Source organism: Lactuca virosa, chromosome 7, assembly GCF_052849685.1.
Source record: "Lactuca virosa cultivar CGN04683 chromosome 7, Lactuca_virosa_CGN04683_v6, whole genome shotgun sequence".
Lineage (NCBI taxonomy): Eukaryota > Viridiplantae > Streptophyta > Magnoliopsida > Asterales > Asteraceae > Lactuca > Lactuca virosa.
The window spans coordinates 154,563,339-154,588,628 of record NC_136432.1 but is presented as its reverse complement, the minus strand read 5'-3'; the positions used below and the strand labels follow the sequence as shown (position 1 = coordinate 154,588,628).

General features: G+C 35.5%; 2 protein-coding genes across 3 annotated transcripts; one reads left to right on the top strand and one right to left on the bottom strand.

Annotated features, from left to right (window-relative positions):
* Positions 1-11,978: 11,978 nt before the first annotated feature.
* LOC145124216 (amino-terminal region of chorein) lies at positions 11,979-20,297 on the top strand. 2 transcript variants are annotated; one of them, XM_079059477.1, is made up of 19 exons: positions 11,979-12,347; positions 12,540-12,628; positions 12,765-12,874; positions 12,970-13,024; positions 13,813-13,901; positions 14,026-14,092; positions 14,174-14,236; positions 14,348-14,500; positions 14,580-14,673; positions 14,751-14,830; positions 14,910-14,985; positions 16,000-16,043; positions 16,142-16,209; positions 16,307-16,392; positions 16,489-16,646; positions 16,953-18,422; positions 18,921-19,118; positions 19,215-19,371; positions 19,724-20,297. In XM_079059477.1, the coding sequence occupies exons 1-19, from the start codon at positions 12,236-12,238 to the stop codon at positions 20,014-20,016; spliced, it is 3,462 nt and encodes a 1,153-aa protein (XP_078915603.1). In that variant the 5' UTR covers positions 11,979-12,235; the 3' UTR covers positions 20,017-20,297. The 2 variants fall into 2 exon arrangements, with proteins under 2 accessions (XP_078915603.1, XP_078915604.1); XM_079059478.1 differs by lacking the exons at positions 11,979-12,347; positions 12,540-12,628; positions 12,765-12,874; positions 12,970-13,024 and adding an exon at positions 13,523-13,551.
* Positions 20,298-22,233: 1,936 nt separating this feature from the next.
* FIE (Transducin/WD40 repeat-like superfamily protein) lies at positions 22,234-25,036 on the bottom strand. The gene is made up of 13 exons (XM_079061593.1): positions 24,757-25,036; positions 24,366-24,431; positions 24,152-24,274; positions 23,976-24,056; positions 23,807-23,899; positions 23,646-23,721; positions 23,474-23,553; positions 23,314-23,385; positions 23,171-23,230; positions 22,958-23,054; positions 22,758-22,821; positions 22,620-22,679; positions 22,234-22,503 (listed from the first exon to the last, which is right to left on the bottom strand). The coding sequence occupies exons 1-13, from the start codon at positions 24,931-24,933 to the stop codon at positions 22,440-22,442; spliced, it is 1,113 nt and encodes a 370-aa protein (XP_078917719.1). The 5' UTR covers positions 24,934-25,036; the 3' UTR covers positions 22,234-22,439.
* Positions 25,037-25,290: the final 254 nt, after the last annotated feature.

Genomic DNA, 25,290 nt, shown 5'->3' with positions numbered 1-25,290 from the left:
TTTACATGAGTCAGCCAGAGGGTTTTGTCGATGCGAAGCACCCTAATAGAGTGTGTAAGCTTTAGAAATCCATCTATGGATTGAAACAAGCGTCTCGCAGATGGAATCTTTGTTTTGATGAGAAAGTCAAAGAGTTTGGTTTCTCAAGAAGCGAGGATGAGTCATGTGTATATGTCAAAGCCAGTGGGAGTATAGTTAGCTTTCTCATTTTGTATGTCGATGACATACTGCTCATAGGAAACGACGTCCCAACCCTGCAGGAGGTTAAGTCTTGGCTTGGGAAGTGCTTCGCTATGAAGGACCTCGGAGAAGCTGTCTATATTCTAGGGATAAGGATATTGAGAAATAGGAGTAAGAGGCTAATATGACTTAGTCAAAGTACTTACTTGGATAAAGTGTTAAAACGTTTTAGCATGGAGAATTCCAAGAAAGGGGAGTTCCCAATCCAAAGCAATACCAAGTTGAGTAAGAGTCGGAGTCCGAGTACTGATGTCGAGATAGCAGAGATGAGTCGAGTACCTTATGTGTAACGCCCGCAGATCCGGGCTAGTCAATTTAGAGACGATGAGCATCAAAAATGAGTTTTTGATGGAAGATTATTCAGAAGGATTAATCTTAACCAAGTTGTAGTATATGTTACAAGGGTTCCGTACATATAAAGAACGCCGAAATCCGAGTTATAACGAAGAAGTTATAGCCCGTCGAAGTTTTACGGCAAAACCGGCACGGCACCGAGAGACGTAAATAGTGAATTTACGGTAGAATAATTTTTAGCCTTAGTGATCTAAACAAAATTTGTAGTATACGTTAAACCGAGAACATACAAAAAAAGAACGCCAAATCTGACTTCGTATGAGTAAGTTATGAATTTTCTAAGATTTGGCATAGCAGTGCACGACCCGAAACTCGAATTTTAGTTCGAGCGGTTTTTGGCCTGCGCGACCTAAATGAGAGTTGAAGATCTCATTAATAGGAACTGATCTCATTAATAGGAACTCAACGGTAAAAATACAGATGAAAACGGAGTCCGTATGTAGAAGTTATGAATTTTACGCGGACATTTAACAGTATAATCTCATCCTACTGTTAAATTTAAGATTGGTCGAGAATTAGCCGACGGAGTCAAAATGAAAGTTTTAGATCTTGTTTTTACCTACGCGTGGATATACAGAATATCGAGAGTAGAGCTCGTATGTTAAATATATGGACGAAACTTGGTCCCTACTCTTCGAGCGCGATAAATTCGATACAGTTTTGTAAATCTGAGATAGAATGAGTATTAGCTGACGGCGTCTAAATGAAAGTTGTAGTGCTCGTAAATAAAAATGCGTGAATATAAAGAACGTCAAAAATGGAGTTCGTATGAACGAGTTACAAATTATAATAGCATATTTACGTATTAAAATAAAGTATAAATCATATATACGTACACATATATACACAAATGTATATATCATTAGAAAGGTATCGACGATGCGGTTATTATAAGACTAGTGTTGAGTACTTTCGACATTAGTTTAGTACAAATATCATTAAATCTATTTAAAATAGTATTATGAAGGGGTGTTTAGTCGTTTATATAAGTATAAGGTCATTAAGTAATTATGGAGGGTAGTTTTTGTAAATTCAATTACTATAAATAAGAGGCTTGGGCTCTCATATTTCTTGCACCATTCTCTTGATTCAAGAGTCTTTCTATTCTTATCCCCCGAGCATTTCGGTCTCTCGTGATTCGACTTCTATTTCCGTAGTTTTAGTATAGTAAGGTGAGCGCTGAAGCGCTGCACGAATCTTTCTTTGAAAGATTCAGCGACGAAGTTCTGCCCCTGCAGAGCCCGACTCCTAGCTAAAACCCCCTTGTAAGTAAGTTATGCTTACCTATTTTAATATAGCTTATATTTAAAATTAGTATTGTTATTATGAACTTATAATAAATATTTGAGCTATTATTATGACTTATATAAGTGTCGTTATAATATCTTTTTAACTACTCGCGGTACGGGGAATCTGGTTTAAAGGGCCGCATAGGGTTGTTGGATTTCAGAAGTGCTATATGCCAAAATGCTCCTGCCCTCCGGTGTTTTATGTTTGGCCCTGTCTGTACATAGTGGTTGGAAAGTATTGTTTAAACGCTTATATAATAATAATAATAAGACTAATAATTAGTCACGATAAATATTAGACTAAAATCTAGTGGTAATTATACTAGGTTTCGTCGAAGGAAATTATTTTAAAAGTAAACGAAGCGCTGTCCGAGTACCGAGTCACCGCCTTATCAAGTGAGTGCATAGTTACTTTCATCTTACACATAGATATGAAGTATTTTATATAAACTACGTGCTATGTGTGCATATTATCTGTATACTTGCTATCTATGTTGGATGAACGATTTTATACAAGTTTTATATGATTTAAACTGTATATGTATTTATATCTACATAATATGTTGGGTAAAACATGGGTAGATGAAATATGAGTTGGATGATGAGTTGAGAGGTGATATAGACCATGAGGTAAGGGTGAGAGGTGGACGATGTGAGAAGCCTTGTTCGTAAATGTTGGCCCCGTCATCTAGCAGAGTATGGATGACAACCATGGACTATTCTAGACAGTCCAGTGGAACACTAGCAGGCTCGCAACATGTAGGTGTTGTGAACGATGTGTTCACCCGGTGTACTCTAAACCCTGGCGATCATGCAGACTTGGTGCCTAAACCTTGGCGATCATGCAGACTTGGTGCCAAAACCCTGGCGACTATGCGGACTTAGTGCATGTTGTATAAACCCTGGCGACTATGCAAACTTAGTGTCTAAAACCCTGGCGACTATGCATACTTAGTGCCTAAAACCCTGGTGACTATGCGGACTTAGTGCCTGTTGTATAAATCCTGGCGACTATGCAGACTTAGTGCCTAAACCCCGGTGATGATGGACTTCGTGCCGATTCCTTAGGATGATCCTTAGGAATGAATGAACAAGAGATAGTTGATTCTTAGGGTAGATCCTTAAGAGTAAATAAGATAATGAGGATGGATAATTGGGTTAATTGTTTGATGATTAAACATAATAATTATATTATTGTGGGTTGAAAACCATATGTACTCACCAGGTTTCCCAACCTGACCCACTCGGTTTATTTGTATCACAGGTGTCGATATGAAGTTACTTTACACTGAGAGATTTAAAAGAGATGTAGATCACTAGTGTAAATGAATGTAAGTTCTGTTTATGCTTATATTTTTGTATTGACGATGACATCCTAAATGTTTTAAAATGAATAAAAATACATTTCTTCGGAAATGCTTTGATAACGTATTTATCATGTTTTTCTGGGAACAAATTCCGCAAGCTTTTTATTAAAAGAAGTACTCTGATTTTTATAAAGCATAAACAAAATCGGTCTTTTCTGGCCGTGAAAATGGGGATGTCACATTATGCTTCCGCAATTGGCTCAATCATGTATGTTATGACATGTACTCGCCCTGATGTAGACTTCGCTTAGAGCATGGTCAGCATATATCAAGGGAACCCTGGTAGAGCACATTAGATCGCAGTAAAGAACATTCTTAAGTACATGCGGAGGACTAAAGACTGGGCTCTTGTCCTCGGTGGGAGTGATGACTTGAGAGTGCGAGGGTATAGTGACGCTAGTTTTCAGACCGACCGGGATAATTTTCGATCTCATTCGGGTTGGGTCTTTACCCTAAATGGAGGAGCAGTGACATGGAAAAGTTCCAACCAGGAGACCGTAGCTGATTCAACGTGCGAATCAGAGTACATAGCAGCGAGCGAAGCGTCGAAGGAGGAAATATGGCTAAAGAACTTCATCGGAGACCTTGGAGTTGTACATGCCATAAAGGAGCCTATGGAGATTTTCTGCGATAACGAAGGTGCGGTTGCCTTGACCAAGGAACCGAGGGATCATGGCAGCTCCAGGCATATTGACAGGAAATATCATTTTATTAGACATCGGGTAGAAGAGGGACTCCTCGTAGTATAGAGGGTATCGTTAGAGGATAACCCAGCAGATCCTCTTACGAAGGGACTGAGTAGGGTTAAGCACTTGCAGCACGCTAGGAGCATTGAGCTGAAGGACAGTATTAGTTTTAGTGATTAGATAGATTTTAGAAACTTGTAATAGATAAATTGTAATTAACATTTGATGATTAAATAAAGGTGTTTTATTTATAAGTAATGTTACTGTCTTGTGTTGATTATTTACTATTGTTTCACTTTGCATGTTTTGACTTCCTAAATAATAAGATTATTTAAACTATCGACAGTCGATCATACATTGGAAGTAAGTATGAAAGAAGATTGTCATGAATTGGTTTGTAGATTGTCTAAGCGTTTAGACATAGCAAAGGTTTGCTGCAACGTTCATGAGTGCTTATGAAATATGATTTGAGTATTGGATTAAACCCACGCTCACATGGATCACTTCATGGAACTAATCACGAGTGAGTCACACCCCCGAACCAGACGGCGGAAACGTCCTCGGGCTCGCGTGACTTAAATTGAATATCATCACAATGATTATACATGAAACACAACATAAACTTCACCATACATTAATACATAACGATTGACATTGTTCACATCCAGTACATTGTTTAAATATTACATATCCATAGCATCAATTGTTTGAGAGTTTTCAAAACATAACATCCTAACATACTTGATATTACCCTTCAGCTTACCTGTTACCTGAGAATACAAGTTATTTTGAAAAACGTCAACATATGAAATGTTGGTGAGTTCATAAGCAGGGTTATGATAAAAATGATTTGTGTAGTTTATAAAACCCAGAAAATCCGATATTTTCTGAAAAGACAATTGTTTACCAAAGTGTGAAGATCCATAAGTTGGTGCATGAATGATTTCAAAACGTGTGTAAATGGGAAGTTTTGCATTATAGTTATTGAAAATATAAGCGAGTGGTGTTGATTTCCTCGAAAAACCCGATGTTTTCCGATAACATAATATAATTGTTTCAAATTGTTATACCGCCACACGAGTGATTTTGATTACTTTTCCTTGATTACTCGGATAGTATTGGATTTATTTAATTACGTGAGTCGTTATAACCATACATAATAATGACTAGTTCGTCTATCTTGGCATCCTAATAAACGCCGGAATTGATCTTAAGATTTTGTCACCCTAGACTGGCCGAGTCTAACTGTAGCGAACAGCTGAGGTGTGGGGGAGCCACCCCCGTATAGATCTATACACAAACTCTCGCTCTCCCTCCAGGAGACTTTGATTATAACTACAGACTACAAACGACCCATAAAGGTGCTGCCCGTTATTACTCACTGAATCCAATTGAATTTGATTACCACTGATTAACGACCTGTATTTGTTTACTGAATTGAAGGTAAGCCTAACAAACGAGAAGAAGAGGATTACAAAGTCCTGCTAATTACGTGTATTATTTAAGGCTGTTGGGTATACGAAGGACATGTAGGCCCATTTCGCATTTGATTTATTTGGACCTTACTAGCAATGCTAATTGGGCCACTGAGGCCCAGTAGCACTTGAAAGCCATTGAGGGTCCCTTAAGCATGTAATTGGGTCACCGGAGGCCCAATAACATTTATCTTCATCGTTGGGCTCAAAAGTTATGTTAATGGGTCACGAAGGCCCAATAAGCATGATTAAGATCTTTCAAGCCCAACTATTTGAATATTTACTTGTTTTAGGTATTGTATAATTGTTGGAAAGTTTGATTGAACGATTTTTATTTTTGTATCGGCACGAGGCCGGTCGGTTGTTTATAACGATATTTGGAATTATACGTATATTCATCTTTCCATTTTCATGAGTTGCAGTTTGGTATTTTTGACTCAAATATCTTAGTAATAAAATAATTGGTTCAAAATATTGGTTTGACCTTTTCAGCCCTTCTTTAATAAAAATGACAATTTTAGTCCTTTATTTAAAAAAAAGACATTTTAGGCCCTTAAACCATTTTCTTGACAATTTTGACCCATAGACTTGTTTAAATGATTTTTTTAGTTCAAAATTTACTCTTTGGCAGTTTCAGCCCCTCCAGTAAAGAGTTTTTCAATTTAAGCCCAAACTTTTCGGAACTTTTACAATTTTAGTCCAAAATCCAAAAAGCTTACATTTTTTTATCCTTGTTTGGAAAATAAATCATTTTAACCCCTGAATTAGTTTTGTTTACCCTTTTACCCCCTGTTTTTGAGAAGTTTACCATTTCAATCCCTTGAAAATTGTATTTTTCGCAATTTTTGGCTCAATGGGCCGAAAAGCCCAAAATTTGGCCCATTAAGCTACAAATTACATTTCTAGCCCTTAAAAGAGTATGATATTCATAAAAACTTTTATTTTTACTGTTTTGACTCTTTTAGTCCTTAAGAAAACCGTGGATGGTAATTTTCAACCCAACTTTTGTTTAATTGACAATTTAAGTCCAAAAATGGGTTTTATGTTGTAACATGCTTATTATAACCTTAGATGATAAATTTTCTTAACTTGTTAAGTGTAATATATATTAGATCATGTTTGTTTCCCTTCTTGTGCCATATATCTCGAGATTTCTTTCCTTTTTGTTACATATTTACCACATAAACACATAAAATCACACATACATACATGAAATCACACATAACATACACATACACATAGATCTACACATTTTACTTGTATTCTCCCCCATAAAACTTGTGAAAACCGAAAATAGAGGGGTATGAACTCACCTTTGCTTGTTGTTTTCGATTTGAAGAAGAAATGGAAGAAGTTTGATGCTATTCTCGGCCCTAGAAAGCTTCTTGAGAAGACTTTGGCTTAGATAGGTTCTAAGAAGTATGATCATGAACTTTCATGAGTTAGAAGGAGATTTATATCAATTTCAAGAAGCTAAACCATGGATCTAAGCATTAACTTACCTGGAATGATGATTTTTGTGGAAAAACCTTCTTGAAATGCCCTAGATCTCGAAAATTTTGATAGAGAAACAAGAGTGTTCTTTGAGAGTGTTTGGAGATAATTTGTGAGGCGTGTGTGTTTTTCCTTTGTGTTCTCGGCCGAAGAAGAAAAAGAGAGGGGAGAAGAGAGAGAGTGAGGTGATAGATGCTTGGAAGTATGAGATTTGTGCATGGGTTTCCAATGGACAAATATGAGGTGGCATATAAAAGTCAACTCTTTTCCCCCCATTTTTGTAGTTGGGCCGAGAGAAGAAGAAGAAAGAAAGAATTTGGGGCCTTTTTGTGCTTAAATCCATATTATGGCCCATTTTGATGATTTCTCGGCCTAATAGGTCTTTGGAGATGGTTCACGGCCCAAAACAAATCAAAGTATGAGTTTTATGGCCTAAAAGGGCTAATTAAATTTGTTATGGCCCAATAAGAGTATTTTATTTCATTCTAGGCCCATTATGGCCCAAAATGTTAAAATAAATGAAAGTGGGTCCAATTAGAGCCCATTTAAGAGTTCTAAGCCCAAAATAGTCAAATTGGAAGCTTATTGGTCCATTAGGCCCAATAAGAAAATCCTAGTCCAAAATGGACTTAAACCGGGATTTTTAGGGTTTCCAACTTTTGTTGACTATTTGAAAGTTTGTATAGGGTATTTGATGGAATTTTGTTGTCATTGAATAAACACCATACATGTTTTCTAGTTTTAGCTACAATGTCATTCTTTGTTAAGTGTTTACAACGTATCAGAAATTCCTAGTTGTGACATTGTGAGACAATAATATCATATAGTCTTTAAACCTAGATATATGAGTTGTTGTTTACGATTCGGTTGTGCATTGCTAATGTGTAGACGCATCAGTAACTTGATGTTATAAAATGCATTGTTGTGTACGATTTGATGAGTAAATAGTACAAACATATAAGTCGAAGTTTATTTGTTCCTTTTATCCTACGAGGCTAAAAGCGATATCTTGGGCCCCTCGATGATTTTGTTTTGACTTATGTGTCGGGCCCGGTTAGGACTGAATTGATGTGTTTAATTAAGTTCTATGTCAGACAAATCAGATATCAAGAAACAAACTGCTGGATAATAAGTATAACTATGTTCCATGTGATTGTCTACATGATATCTTGAGAACGGAGGACTATACGATCCCTTATCTATAGGACGTGTCGGAGTCCGACAACAGCTTTTGAGAGCTACAATTGCTAATCGGATTTTGAAGTCGTACTTGCACATATAGTTATTAGACTTATCCAAGTAGGAGACTATTGGATTAGGTGTCTAAGCCATAACTATATTTGGTATGTACTTGACCCGGTTGTAGCATGGTCCTTTTGGGTTGCCTTCACCAGAGCAACTTGACTGGATGAATAATGGAGAAAGAGGTTATTATGGTTTATTAATATATTATATGAATAATATATTAAAGGAGAAATCATATTTGTTTAATTAATATTGGTCAATAATTAATTTAGAATTATTTTTGTGGTCAAAATATATTAATTAAACTTGGGGGACTGATATTGTAATTATAAGATAATTGCATTTTGGGGTGATGAACCCTTGGAAAGGGGTTGAACGAAATCTTATGGGAGCCCATAAGGATTTCGTCCGAAGGGCTTGATTCTGGAAGATTCTTGTGGGCTGCTCAGAGCCTAAGCAACCGGATGAGGTCTTTAACTGAAACCCTAATTCTTCAGCTATATAAGGAACCCCCTGGCTCCCCAATTCGGCTACCACTTGAACCCTAGAGATTCCAAGAGCCGATTTTAGCCTTCCCCTCTCTCCAAGATCATCCAATTGCTTTTGGTGTTTGTGATTCATTAGAGACATCGCATTTGAGGTGCTAGGTTTCTCAAAAGCTCAAGATCTTCAAGCAACAATCAAATGTAACTTCTAACTTGTTTATTAGATGTTAATTTCGTTTTGTTGTATGCTAGATTAGGGTTTGCAAGTCTTGGACAATTATTGCACGTACAAAGTAGAAAAACTAGATCCAAGCATTAGGGTTTTCATGAACACCATATGATTGTTGTTTTGCTCATAAACCAACAACAACCACCACTAACCACCACCTATGGGGGGTGGCTGCTGCCGGAAAATTCCTCTGCCACCACCTTAAGTTCAATGGGTGGTGGTGAGGTCATTAATGGGTACAAGTCCTATAGCTAGATTGTTTGTTTTGCAATTCGTTCCTTTCAAATTTTAGTTGTATTTCTCTTTGAAATTGGCTTGGTGTGAGGGTTTTGAACACCCTATGACCACCATGACTCCACCATGTAACCACCACTTCATGGTGGTTGAATGGTATTATGTTTTTCAGATATATGTATATTTTATGTTAAGCACCTAATGAGTTTGGTTTGAAATCCAAACTCATAAATCTCTTCTAACGAGCTTGATGTGAAGAAGTGAGTTTATATGTTGATTGTTTGAATAAGTTCTTAATTCATTAAGTCACTTACTATGTGGTATTGAAAATAGTTGGTTTAAGGTCACCTTTAACTGTTTTAGTTGTTTTGGGGGTTAACCATTAAGGACTTAATGAGTTAAGTGGAATGTAAGCTCAAACTCAATTGTTTTGTAAAATTCTGAAATTATCCCCGATCTTTGAAAAATCATATAAAATCATTGGATGATCCAAATTGTGCAAGAAATATATCCATGAAAATGTATGAATGTCTAGTTTCACTCATATCCATGGCATAACCTGATTTTAAGGTCAACTGTACATTTTTCACTTTGAACACACGTTGGTCCATAAATTTCACTGATCACTTTGGTTGTTTTGTAAAAATCATAACTAAATCTAGGGAGCTCCATTTTAATGAGGTTTTTCCCTGAATGTTAATATTTATGTTTAGTTTTAGTGATAAATTGGACTTTGTATGATTCCATTTCTAAGTTAGTGGGATTTGACATTTCTTGCAAGTGGGTCTAGAAAAATGTTGTTTTCATTAGTCATTTTTTAAAATACATAATTGAATCTAGAAAAATATAAATTGCATAAAATCAAAGGTTGAGTTTAGATGGAAGGTTCTAGTTTCTTAAATAATTTTTCAATGGAATGATTCTCATCCCTCCTAGGGCGTTGATGACCATTTTTCCTGCATGGTCTAGAAAGGGGACAATGTTTATAATCAACTTGTGAAATCTTTAGAGTTCAATATAAAGCTAACTAGAGAATGTGTCCTATATTATGAAAAGCCAAGGAAATATATTATAAGAAGTAATGTCAACCTTTCATGGGTTTGGGGGTTGAGTGAGGTTTAATGTCCCACAAAACCAATTGCTACAACGATAATAAAAATGAATAAGAAGTATATTATGAAGTATTAATAAGTAATATGCAGATACGAGCTAAGTAAGGACTATTGATGTGATTGTAGCTGTCTTAAGAGCTGGAAACCCATCTTATGGTTTTATCCTATGTAACTGCTTCATGTGAGTCTCTTCACTATACTCGTGGGTCGAAGGCACCAATGCCGACCCACTGAATTATGTTATAGGATGATAGTTGCCTTTGTGACACTTGTTGATATGTCTGTATGTGCTTGTTGTCTTTGTGCCTCTTGTTGTCCTATGGGTTGATACGGACCCGACACAACTACATGCTGTTATATAGAGTCATTTTGGACTCGGGGTTGATACGAACCTAGGGGTTGATTCAGACTCGATGCAACTACGTGTTGTTATATAGAGTCATTATGGACTTGAGATTGATACAAACCCGACACATCTACATGCTGTCATATGGAGTTGATACAGACCCGACACAACCACGTGTTGTTATATGTATATGTGTATTGTATGTGATATTTTGGAGAACTCACTAAGCTTCGTGCTTAAGGTTTCATGTTTAAATTGTTTCAGGTTTTCTTATATTGAAGGAAGGGCACGACTTGATTGCATAGCATCCATCAAAGATTTATGCACTTAATAACTTTTATGTCTAATCTGTGATAAATGTTTTAGACTAATGGGTTCATTTAGATCCTTGAAGTTGTAATTGTAATAAATGCTTTTATTTTGAAATTACTTTGACTCTGATCGCCTTTTGGAACAATGAATGAACAACTTTAACTTATTTAAAAATGAAATTTTTACTCGGTATTTTTGGGACGTTACAAAGGAGATGAGAAAGGTTTTGTTTCAGACGAGTAGTAGGAGATTATTAATCGATCATGACAATTTATTATCTTATGGATTTCACATCACACTCTCTATTAATGAGATGACACCGACCTTACTGAACGTGGCACATAACTTTGGTGACTAGCCAAAACATTATCAATTTACCCTTTTATGTTGTCAGTAATGTTTTTTTTACTTGATAAAAGTGGACTTTAAGCTCCTAAAATACTAAAAAGAGAGATAATAGACATTTTAGAACAAAAATCAAAAGTTTGTAGGAATATAATATCATTTCCACGTGTTTTTATAAGTTATCAATTTATAATCGGTTAAAAACATATCAAACCCACATAATTATTGAAAAAACTAATGAAAAGAATTTTTAATTAACAAATAATTTGCAAAAAACTTTTCTTATAGCTTTATCAAAATTTAAGAGTTTTTTGTTAAAAAAAAATCTTATAGAGCTTATATAGTGGATGCTAATATATATTGCATATACTGTTTTAAAAATAATTAAATATGTGTGACTTTATTTTTATTTATCTTATTATATAATGCTGTTGTTAGTGAAGATGTGATGTTAAATATGATTATATATAGATGATTAAACATAAATTTACAAAAACCCTACAAAATCTATGTTTATTATAAGTATGATGCGATGTTAGATATAATTTTATATAGATGATTAAATAAAAATTATAAAAAACCCTATAAAATCTATAGAGGAGAATATATACTACCAAAAAATACATACTTTGAAATATATGTTAATAAAATATAAGTTTTTACTTTTTACTACATGTAAAATAAATAAATTTAAAAAAAAATAAGTATTGTAGGATGAAAAAAGTGATTTAGACCCCCAAGAGACCAAAGACGTCGACAGATCATCCATCTCCTGACTGTCAAATACCAGCTGCTGACGGCACCCCGAGATCCCGTAACGCACGTCCTTTGAACCCATCATTCTCACTTCATTTCATCACCTTTAATTCCCATTCATCATCACCACAATCCATGAGATTCACTTTTCACTTTCCCCTCATTCCTCACCACCTTTGAACCACCTCTGTGGCTTTGTCACGCTCTATTCCGGCGGCGTCGACGGCGTATCATCCGATCTGTGGAAGTTCTTCCTATAGAAATACATGGAGTCGATACTCGCGAGGGCGCTGGAGTATACTCTTAAGTACTGGCTTAAATCCTTCACTAGAGATCAGTTCAAGTTACAAGGACGGACTGTTCAGCTCTCCAATTTAGGTTAGCATTTAGCAACTTGCTTGATTTGGACGCAAATGTATTAAGGTTGTATAAGCTTTTTTGATGCTCCGATCAGAGAATTCCGTGTTGTATTAGTAGGTTTGGTACTTCGATTTCGGTATTGTGTTAGTAATTTTGGTGCTTCGATCCGAAAATTTGGTACAATTTGAGTGACGAATTTGATTTTGATAGATATAAACGGTGATGCGTTACACGCGAGTCTTGGATTGCCTCCGGCTTTGAATGTTACAACCGCGAAAGTCGGGAAGTTAGAAATTATAGTACGTAGCTTGTTCTTCAACTTATATTCAATAACTTGCCATCTGAATTTCTTTGGAAGGATTGCTGTTGGTGATATCTTCTGCTAGATTTGATTTCTGTACACTATCTAATTTTATCTGGTGATTTGTTTCTAAGCTTCCTTATTTGAGCAATGTACAAGTTGATCCTATTGTTGTGCAAATCGATAAGCTTGATTTGGTATTGGAAGAAAATGATGATTTGGATGCATATAAGAGCACAGACAGGTAACTATTAGTTTGGAACCAAAAAGTGACAACAAAGTTGTTTAAAGTACCACTACAATTCCTAACTTGCTAATCTCTCTGTTTATTTCTTGAAGTGCACAAACGCCATCCAGTCCTGCAAAAGGCAGTGGATATGGATTCGCAGACAAGGTTAGTCTCTTCTTACAATGCAGTTTGTAGCTCTTTACTGGGGTTGTGAGCTAATTGTATTCTGTTTTTAGACAGTTTGAATAAACATGATCTCTGAACATAGGGTTGCATAGAATGTTATGGCTAATTAGAGGGGAAAAGAATATCCATCTACTCCTGAGATTAGCGAAACCAAAAAATAGTAGTATGTCAATTCAATGGAGCAATTTGATTGTGTTAGTTAAGTTTTCATATCCCATGCTAGTTAAGTGAAGCAGTCAAAGGAAGAACATATAGGAAGTTAAGTGAATATTAAGTAAAAGCAAATGACTTCTAGCTACATGGAGCTGCACAAAATATTGTATCTTGAGAATGTTACTATTTGAGAACCAGTTGATAAAGATTTGCAGCCACTATCTTCATGAAGCTTTTTATTTCTAATTTCCAACATAGTAAAGGAGGTTCCAGTTTTAAATATGTGGGTGTTGGTTTGCAGAGGTCATTCTTGCAATGGTAGGAAGCTACCTTCTTCTAGCTGGTAGTGAATTGTACGTACTACATGTGCCTTTGTGCTTTCTTACTGCAATATTGACGGATATCATATCTTTTTTTCCATTGTCTGTTAGCTTTTTGAAAAATCTCTTGTCTTTTGCATTCAACTATTATGCTTTGCACTTAACAACCATGGTTTATGAGCTTAGGTCATACTTGTAAGCTGGGCTTCATCTTTGTAGGGCTTTATTTGTAGCTCATAACTATTTCTTTTAAGACTTTCATGGATTCTTGCACTGACAACTTGCTTTTATCAGATTGCAGATGGAATGACATTAGAAATAAGGACTGTCAACCTTTTACTTGAAACTCATGGAGGTGCTAGACGTCGTGGAGGGGCAACTTGGTACATTTCCAATTTAAGCATCCCTCTCACTAATATCCTTTTTAATTTCTATGATAATCTGCTTGTTGCTTACTTGCTTACACATTATCATGTCTTCTTCTGTATATGTGTTCTCACTAACCAGGGCATCACCAATGGCATCTATTACTATCCGCAACCTCTTGCTTTATACCACAAATGAGAACTGGCAGGTTATCTTATAAACCCAATTCATTTTGATGATTTAGTTTCTTTGATACATTAAATAATTGATTGGAGATTACCCGTATCAGGCTGTAAACCTTAAGGAAGCCAGAGACTTCTCAAATGACAAGAAATTCATCTATGTGTTCAAAGTAATGTTCCCTTCTACCATTTCTTTTCAAACTGTTGTTTATTAGTATTGCTTTTGATATTTTAGTTGATGTTCATATTAGTACTTATAATACTTGTTTTGTGGTTACCAGAAGCTTGAATGGGAGCATCTATCAATCGACCTCCTGCCTCACCCTGATATGTTTGCAGCATTTTCTGAAGGTGCATTTAAAGATGATGATGGTGCAAAGAGAGTTTTTTTCGGTGGGGAGCGGTTTCTTGAAGGAATTTCTGGAGAAGCTTATGTAATACAAACTTAATCTCCTCAATTGATCATCTATGAATTGCATTTGAAATATGATTAATCTTTGATTCTATATTCAGATTACCATACAAAGAACAGAGCTTAACAGTCCATTAGGGTTGGAACTCCAACTACATATTACTGAAGCTGTGTGCCCAGCTTTGAGTGAACCAGGTTGGTTTTAGTCTTTGTTGATAATCCGTTATTGTGTTTTGAACCATATTTTGAATAAAACAATTTAACTTGAACAGGGCTTCGCGCTCTTCTTCGCTTTTTTACGGGATTGTATGTTTGTCTGAATAGAGGAGACGTGAATCCAAATGCTCAAGAGGTTTGATTTTTTTTTCTTCAATTGTTAACCTTGTTACATAGTTTACAAATTGTTTACAAGCAACTCTCTCTTATGGCAGCGATCAGCTGAAGCTGCAGGGCGTACGCTAGTCTCCATTATGGTGGACCATATATTCTTTTGCATCAAAGATACTGGTTTGTTGACTTCTTACAATTATGTACAACCCATCATTGTAGAATAACTAGAGCTGGATAAAACTGACACAGCCTGAAATTAGCATGTTGGGTTGAGATTTTTAACCTATTTAACTAAATAGGTTGGGTTAGTGTTCAATTTTCTTTTTCTGAAATCTACCCACCAATCTGTTTAAATATATATTTATTTTCAATTTTTATTATATTTAATATGTTAGTCTAACAATTACAAAACTCTAATGTTTAAACCAATTACCACTTTGGACAAGTAAATTTTGAGATGTGTCTCTTTAAATTTTATAGATTATTTGGGTTTCTAACTTATTTAACAAAGTCTGAACTTTTTTTTTTATGTAAAGTTTGAAATCTAAATGGGTCAACCCAGGCTAACCTGTTTATCTAAATTCTAACATATATCATATATAGCTGGAAAGAAAAAGTAAACAGGTCAACCTGTTTATCTAACAGATCAGGTTGGGTTGAAAATCTTAACCCGTTTGTTTTAGCAAGTTGGGTTGTGTTGGAAAATTTTCAACATGTTTATATCAACCTAAATCCAACTGTTATCAAGTTCTGATAATAACTTTTGAGTAAATTACAAATTTTACCTGTGGTTTGTCAAATTATGGATTAGGTTCCTTGCCAGAATTTTTAACCTTTTCGTCCCTAAAAGATGCATTTGTATCCCTTCTCGTCCCTCCACTGTAAAATGACTAAGTTGCCCTTATATGATAATTTAAAAAAAAAATACTTTTTATGATGTAATTAATATACAAATAATAAAAAATTAAAAACAATATTAGATAAGTGCAAAATAGTCATTTTACATTGGCCAGAGAAGAAAAGGGATACAAACGCATCTTTTTAGGGATAAAAAGGTTAAAAATCTTATAAGGGATGCAATTCGTAACTTTTGACAAACCACAAGGAAGAAGTTTGTAATTTCCAACTCAACTATAAAATGATGTACATAATAATAAATAGCTGGCTAATGATTCTAATTTTACTTTGCAGATTTCCAGTTAGACCTTTTGATGCAGTCACTTCTCTTTTCTCGGGTATCTCTCAATGACACTCAAAAAGATTATGTTGTTTGCTGTTTCACTTTCTGTTCTATCTTCCTGATTCACATTGCAAATTCAATTTGGTCTTTCAGTCAAGCCTCTCTGATGGAGAAATCACCAAATGTTTAACTCGGGTCATGATAGGTGGACTATTTCTGCGGTATAACTATCCTATGGTTTGTTTTTTTTGTAGTTATTCTCATACCATTGTCAAAAAAAATAACCTTACAATTTTATTTATCTGGGATAAAATTCAGGGATACTTCCTCTCGCCCACCATGTGCATTAGTACAACCATCAATGAATGATGCTGCAGAGGAACCACTACGCATTCCAGATTTTGGTATAAATATTAGAAAAAAAAAACGTTTTGTTTATTGATATTCTCATATTCATGCGCTATATAAAATTTGATATCTCCCATTTCTTATTTAACCAGGAAAGAATTTCTGTCCTCCAATATATCCATTAGGAGATGACCAATGGAAATTAAGCGATCGTGTTCCATTAATTTCCCTCCATTGCCTCCAGTTTTTGCCCTCACCTGCCCCACCTTCCTTTTCTACACAAACTGTCATTGATTGCCAGCCTCTTATGGTACTTTCATTACCTATATATACAATGTACTTTACTTTTATCCATATTAACATTTCTTTACCCATATGTAACTGATGATAGCAATGTAGAAAAAATTTAAAACTCATAATAGCAACGTACTTACATTTCTTCCCAATAATGATAATATGTAGCAAATAAAGTACAATGCCAATATTGGTAGCAAAATGTAAGTATGTTGCTATTATAGTAAAAGATAAAATACATTGCTATTATTTTTAAAGAAATGCAAGTGCATTGCTATTCTCTGAATTGTTCTTTTTTTACTTTACTATGTCTTGTTTTTAGATACATCTTCAAGAGGAGTCGTGTCTAAGAATATCATCTTTACTAGCTGATGGAATCATGGTTAATTCCGGTGACATTTCACTGGATTTCTCTATCAACTCCCTTGAACTAAACATCAAAGGAACAGACATCACAATTCCACTCGAAAATCAAAAATCTAATTATCCTTCATTTGATAACTCCTTCACTGGAGCAAAACTTCATATTGAAAACCTATTTTTTCACGAGTCACCTTCCTTGCGCCTCAAGCTACTCAACCTTGACAAAGATCCCGCGTGTTTCTGTCTATGGAAAGGCCAACCAGTCGATGCCAGCCAGAAAAAATGGACAGGTGGCGCTTCTGTTCTTAATTTATCTCTAGAAACACGTAACAGGAATGTAATCAACGATTCCGGTCTCCAATCTTCGGAATTGACATGTGTAGAAGTGAAAGACGCTTGCATTCAGGTCGCAATGGTAACAGCAGACGGGACCCCTTTAACAGACGTCCCACCGCCAGGTGGCGTTGTTAGAGTAGGAATCGCGTGTGAACAATATCAGTCAAACACTTCCGTTGACCAACTGTTTTTCGTATTGGATCTATACGCGTATTTTGGTTTAGTCAGTGAGAAGATGGCCATGGTTGGAAAAAGTAAACGGAAAAAAGCAGTGAAAAGTGATGGAAATTTAATCGAAAAAGTTCCTGGTGATACTGCGGTTAGTTTAGCTGTTAAAAACCTAAAGCTAACTTTTCTAGAATCTTCCATTCAAGAAATAATGCCCTTGGTTCAGTTTTTTGGAGAAGATCTTTTCATGGAAGTTACACATAGAACCCTCGGTGGTGCAATGGCAATTTCGTCAATTTTACGCTGGGACAAAGTCCAGGTGGACTGTGCTGAAACTTTTGAGACAAATTTAATAAATTCAAATGGTAACGAATTTTGTCTCCCTAAATTAAGACCCGTTTTTTGGGTGCAAAAAGGAAGGAATAAGCAACAGTTTTTGAATTTACGAATGGTGCATGTTATTCCATATAACGCACAAGACACAGAGTGTCATAGTGTAAGTTTGTCCGCTTGTGTTGCTGGTGTACGTTTAGCCGGTGGGATGAATTACACCGAATCGCTACTCCACCGGTTTGGAATTTTAGGACCGGATGGTGGGCCGGGGGTTGGGCTTTCTGAAGGTTTGGACCGTTTGTCTGCGGGCCCATTTTCAAAACTTTTCAAACCATCATCTCATAAAAGCATAGAGGAGAAGGATAGCGGTTATTTGCAATTGGGTACGCCTGATGACGTGGACGTATCACTGGAATTGAAAGACTGGTTATTTGCGTTGGAGGGTGCTGACGTGGCAGAAAGATTGTTTTTCAATAGAGAAGAGGGATCGTGGCATACAACTTTTGAGAGTTTTAAAGTTAAAGCAAACAGCAGGAAAAGTCGCTTAGTAAATGGGAAGAATAACTCGAAGCATCCTATTGAGTCAGTGACGGTGGGTATTTTTGTCATTATTGTAACAGTAAATTACATTTTTGGTACCTGAGTATAGGTAGTTTTTGCATTTTTGGTCCCAAAAAGTTTCTATTACAGTTTTGGTACTTATTTGAGGGAGCAAAAACGTTACAAAAACCTCTAGGAAGGACCAAAATGCCAAGACAACTTTTAGGGATCAAAATTGAAAAAATCAGCTATATTCAAGGGCCTAAAAATGTAATTTGTCTCTAAGTATATGTGATATCTACAAATTTGGTCCCAAAAAGTCCTCTTACAATTTTGGTCCAAAAAGTATAGTCGTTTTACTTGGAATAGGGACTAAAAACTTTACAAAAACCTCAGATAAGGAACCAAATTGCAAGAGACAACTTTAAGGGACCAAAAAAATTGAAAAAAAAAACCAACTAAACTCAAGGACCAAAAATCTAATTTGCTATTTACTATAATTATGTTGTTTGTTCACAGATATTATATATAAAATTGGAAATTGATGTAGGTTGGTGTTGAAGGGTTAAAGACGTTGAAACCACAGCAGCAGCATAAAGGAGTTGTACCTTCAAATGGGCACAAGGAAAGTGTTGAGCCACATGGTGGGGTGGATCTTGAAGCTGACATAGTGTTATCTGAAGATGATGGTCTTAATGGGGTGATTAAGTGGGTGGTGGAAAGTTTGAAATTTTCTGTGAAACATCCGGTAATTTTACTTGTAGCTTTAATTGATATTTTATGCAATCGATCGAGAGCATATATGTATATTGATGATGGATGGGTAATTTGGTAATTTGAGCAGGTTGAGGCAATTGTAACCAAGGATGAGTTGCAACATGTTGCTAAACTGTGCAAGTCGGAAGTTGATTCCATGGGTCGAATAACTGCTGGGGTTTTGCGTGTGTTGAAGTTGGAAGGATCAATTGGTCAGACAGCAATGGATCAACTAAGTAATCTTGGTAAATATTTCTTTCTTCTCTAGATTGAATACATCGTCTGGATGAGTCAAATGACCATTTTATCTTTATATTCCAAATTCTTTTTTTGCAATATTCATCAATTCTAAAATGAGATGAATAAGGTGGAAAAACAAAATAAAAAAGACAAATAGGTAAACGGTTAAAGTCTCTTGACACATTAAGCCACGTGTTAAGTGCTTAACCTATTTTGATCATTAAGTCAAAAAGAAGCAACCCCCCTAATCTATTAAGTTGATATGGACTTAATAGAGAAAGTCACTTTTTCCCATTAAGTCCTTTTTTTACAAAGAAACATATATGATTTGGAACTTATCCAACTGAAAACTTGTAGGAAGTGAAGGGTTTGACAAGATCTTTTCAGCAAATAGTAATGGTTCTTCTAGTGTTGTTGGCTTGAGTCCATCTTCCTTATTGGCTTCAGATGACAAACGTAGTACATCCTTGGGTTCAACTTTAAGCTCACTTGAGGTGGCATTATTAGATACACACACCAATTGCACAGCTCTTGCTGCTAACTTAAGCACTTCTGAGTCCACCAAGCCACACCTTCATAGTGTACAAGAACTCACTCTGAAACTCGAGAGTATGCAGAAATTATTGGCCAAGTTGCAGACTCAACTCTAATTCCACCTTCTACATTATTGCTGTGGTTGTACAATTTCGGTATTGTATGGTCTCTCCCTTTCCCTCTTCCTAGATATATGCATTCTTTTGTGTATATAATAGTGTTTACATATATTATTATTATTATTTACCAGCACATGTACCAAAGTCAGCTGGTCCGAAATTTTGTATGAAAAAAAAAACACTTTATTCACCACATAGTTGCTTGCATTTGCACACTACTGGATAAAGTTGTTTACTATGTGTTTATATTATACAGAGAAAACTACAAATTTGGTCTATGTGTTTGTCAAAAAATTGGCGTTCAAGTCCCTAAACTTTCAATTTTGCATAGAAGGTCCTTATGGGTAATGCTTTGTTGTGGTTTGAGTCCATGGTTTTAACCCTCATCTAATTTGTTTGCTAAATTTTATGAAATGAGGATTTTACCGTCACACACACACACACACACACACACACATATATATATATATATATATATATATATATATATATATATATATATATATATATGTTTATTACTAAGTGGGACCCAACCCCACATCTCACTTCTACCTATCTTGAGTCCCACCACTTTATTAATAAGGCTGATGGGTATGGATATATAATCCTTAGCCTCCCTCTACGCCGGGGAGCATGCCAGAGCACCACCTCAAGGGTGTGGCCTGTGGCCGGTATGTGGAGATGACAACATAGAGTAACACCTAGTGGAGGAGTAATGTCATGGTTATATAATTTTTAATGCAAACTTATCCTATAAATTAAAGTGGTGGGTATTTCCTAACAAATATGGAATGGTGTGGAGACAACATGATGTGACAAATAAAATGATGTGGAAAGTGTGATCCATACCCACCAACCTAAGTGGGTCTGTTGTTGCTTCTGTAGAACAAGATGAAGATGGCCCATGCACATCATCACTATGTAAAGATCTTATGAAAGCTCTCGTTCTCTCAGAATCGCTAACACCTCAAATCAACAATACCCATCAATTGTTTTTTCATCGATGCATCCCCTTCACGGTTCTCCTTGCTCCATTCTTGACCCAAATGAGTTTCCCTAGAGGCCTGAGTTCATCCATCGTTCTTCTAATATGGATGTTTGAATTTGAAGTTTGAGGTTGTTTGTTAATCAGAATGAAGGGGAAAAGAACCTTACAGGCCAACATTGATTTGTAGTCTTCGTGGAATTTCTAGGATGTTGCTTAGTTTCTGTTTTCAGATTTAGGGAAATCAGTTTAGCATTAGAACCCTACAATAGGTTAGAATAGTTTCTGAAGGTTTTATTAACCTGATTCGATTTTCAATTTTTGGGTTTCAGCAATGCTAAAGAAAAATTAGGTTATAGTTCACTGAGCTTTTAACAACAGGGGATTTGATGGTGTTTTGGAAGATGGGTTAAACTTCTCTTTATTGAAGATTTCTCTGAGTACCCATTTCTGGAAACTCAATTAGTGGTCACCAAAAGATATCATGCTGCCCTTATGAAACTTGTCTCTTGCCTCTCATGGTTACCAAAAGCCGGCAAATTCGTCATTTCATAACATTTAACAGAGAAATTAAGATGGGGGTTAAAACTAGATACCAAAACCACAATGAAACATGCCCATATGGACCTTCTATTAGACCTGTCAATGGGGCGGGTTTGGAGCGAATCACCCTTGATCCAAACCCGTTTAAAAAAAATAAAAACATGACCCGCTCCGCTCCAATAACCCTCAGGGTCTTGAATAGTCGAATCCATACCTGTATCCACCGAATCAACGAATACCCGACCCATTAACCCGACCCTTTTATAATATTAAATTTTTATAATTTTTATGTGTTCCACAAAGTAATATTTCTCAAAAAGATAAAATGTCTACTTAAACAAGATGTACATTAATTAATACTCAAAGTCCAATACAATAAAAATCATATTTTACTTAGACATCGAGTGGTATATATATATATATATATATATATATATATATATATATATATATATATATATATATATATATATATATATATATATAATGGGGCGGGTTATAAGTGGAGCGGATCGACAATGATCCATACCCGACCCTTTTATTAAAAGGGTAAGCGGGTATGGATCGTAAACGGGTAAACGAATCGAAAATTACAATCCAAACCCGTAAAATTCTTACGGGTTTGGAGCGAATCAGGGTCAAAACCCGCCCCATTGACAGGTCTACCTTCTATGCAAAATTGAAAGTTTAGGGACCAAATTTGCAGTTTTCTCTATTCTATTTATGTATATATAGTCCGCTACAAATCCAAGTCCAATTCTATGATTGTTGAAGAAACAAAATACAAAAAATAGATAATGCATTCTTCTACATAACTCGATGAAGCACAAGCACAAGCAGTCACTATACAAGCCAAGGTACAAACAGTATAGCCGGATAGATTTAAATAAGGTTAGGAGGTTGCAACTGTATCCCACCGCCAAATGGTGCCATCTTCACAGCAACTCAGTATTGTGCTGAAATATAAACATATCTCAACATCATCAAAGGTAATAAATAATAATGCTCTACACATCACTTAAAAGGCAAAAGTAAAAAAAAAAAATAGGAAGAAAGATTTATAGTTTTATACCTGCCATCAAAGGACATGGCAGTTTGCCTGATTGGAGATTTGGATTGAACATGGGATAACCTGAAAATTAATCAAATCAATCTTTACCCTTTACTCTTTAATCTTTAGATGATGATTTGAGAAACTAAGAAAGCAAACCTTGCAATGAGAGAAGGTGGACTAGTCTGCAATTCCCATACAAAGATTTTCCCTTCTCTGTTGCCTGTTCAACATTCATTACATACATCATTACTAGAATGAACTTTTTATATTATTACATGATCAATTCTTATTTTATTCCATCAGAAAAAAACACAAACTTTTTTTTTTAGAGGCATCATAATTTAATTCATAGTTACCTATTGCTGCTGCATTGTAATGGAAATCACACGAAAGCTTTATAAACCAAATGTCACATTCAGGGACAGGATATTTCTGAAGGATATCTACTGTGCCCTGAAAATTAATTATAATGTATCACCATTTCATTCTTCACCCATAAAAATCAAGTAATATAACACACACACACACACACACATATCTGCATATAAGTAAATTATATGGTATCAAACCTCTCCTGGAGATTGCTCTTTCATCTTTGGCTCCCACAATACAAACTCATTATCAACACTCTACAAAAAACAAAAAATAAATAAATCAACTTTATATTTAAATATATATAGAAACAATAAATATGTATGAGGTAGACAGTTACCTTAGATAATATGAAATCACCAAGCCACCTATTGCAGTCAACATAATTTGTATGGATTGAAGCAATTAACACCTAAACAAGTGTTGGCCTTAGATTAAAAAAGGGACAAATGCCCATTTCACAAAAGAAAATAATCAATAAAAAAAAAACAAAATCTAACCGGAAACTGCACATATTTTGTAGGAAATTGTGAAGGAGATCCCTCCCATGTAAAAGACCTCTCAACATACGTCCAAAACTCTGCAACAAATTCAATCACAATAACAATTAAAGATTAACATTCACTACTTCACATATTTTGTAGAAAAAACACCATTAACAAAAGACTCTACCTTTCATTGACCAGATCTTTACAGTGTTATCCATACCACAACTGGCAATACGATATATATCTGAAGGATGAAAATCCTGAAACAAATATTAAAAAAATATACTTAATAAATGATTTGAAGTGTTTCATTGAATGGAAATGAGATAACAAGTCTACACTAACCACACTTAACACTTCATTGCGATGACCACCAGCTCCAGCAAATATCAAAATGCATATTCCAGTTTGAACATTCCACAAACGAACAGATTCATCCTATTCCAATTCAAAAAAGAATCAGTTTTGAATATACTTTAGTGGACCCAAACTGTAAATTTGGAATGATGCTTACTTTACTTGCAGAAAGCACAAGAGAAGGTCTTAATGCTTGTGTTCTGATTTCATTTACTGAATCTCCATGGCCAACAAAACTCTGCAGGAAATAACAATGATTATAGGGTTACAAATTACAATTACAGAATAAAGAAACAAAATGGCATCGCTATTATCACATTGAAAGAAGTTAACCTTGTGTATCTTCTCATTGCCAGCATCAATGACACGGATTATACCATTGATTCCTCCAGCTACTAACAATGGTGTCCCATCAGCATCACATGCCCAGCTCACAGTGTAGAAAGACTCGTCCTTCTGATCTAGAATGCACATGGAAATCCAGGTTTTGTTCATATATCTCCCACTAAGAAGATAAGATTTTAATATAGAATATGTTTAATCTTACATCTTCATCAATGTAGGATTGTAGTACAGCAATAACGCCACCTTCAAGGCATTGGTATACAGTAACCTAAAAATATCAACATCTTCGTTTAATCATATAACAAGTACAGAAGAAACCAGAAACAGCTGGAAATGTATAACATCACAACGACTATAGATTTAGTTAACTATCTGTCTGTTTCGATTAATGGATCCCTTTCAGCTAATCTCTGCTCATTCCGCAATTTAGACCTAATCGAAAGCCTACTTTACCAAATAATCGTGAATTAATCACATTTTCATCCTCCTAGCTTCAGTGTCGATTTCTAAAGGAAAAAACTGAAAGTCGCAATCTAATTGGAAAGTTTTCAGTAAGCTAACGATAACAGAGAAAAGACACAGGAGACTCTTACGCGATTACCACCAACAGTGGCGAATACATTGTAATAACGAGAGTCGATGAAGTTGAAAATGACAGCGTAAATTGGGCGCTTGCCTTCTTGTAGCCTGTTGGTGACTCTATAATCCCTCTTCTTCGACGGGATCAGTGATCCGATAACTGGTTCGCAGCCTAACGTTATCTTCGCCATTGAAACTATACTACTATTTTCCTAAGCGGCCGCCGGAAACTACCGCACCGGAGCACAACGGAGCGAGCGGCAAAGAGGGCAAAATCAACCGTGCTCGTTAAAAGTTGTCTGGGGAAAGAGGCTAAAACCTATATTCACTTTCTTCGATATACCCTTCTAATTTAAAATAAGGACATAAATACCCCCTATATTTATCATTCGTTTCATAATACTTCTTTTATCCTAAAAAATACAACAATAATATGCAATTCCCTATCAGAAATATGATAAAGGGAAAGTTAGATTTAGAGAATTTTTCCGGATATAGACATTTTTGGGGTTAATTCCCAAAATAAGACACAAAAAATCGAATTTCTA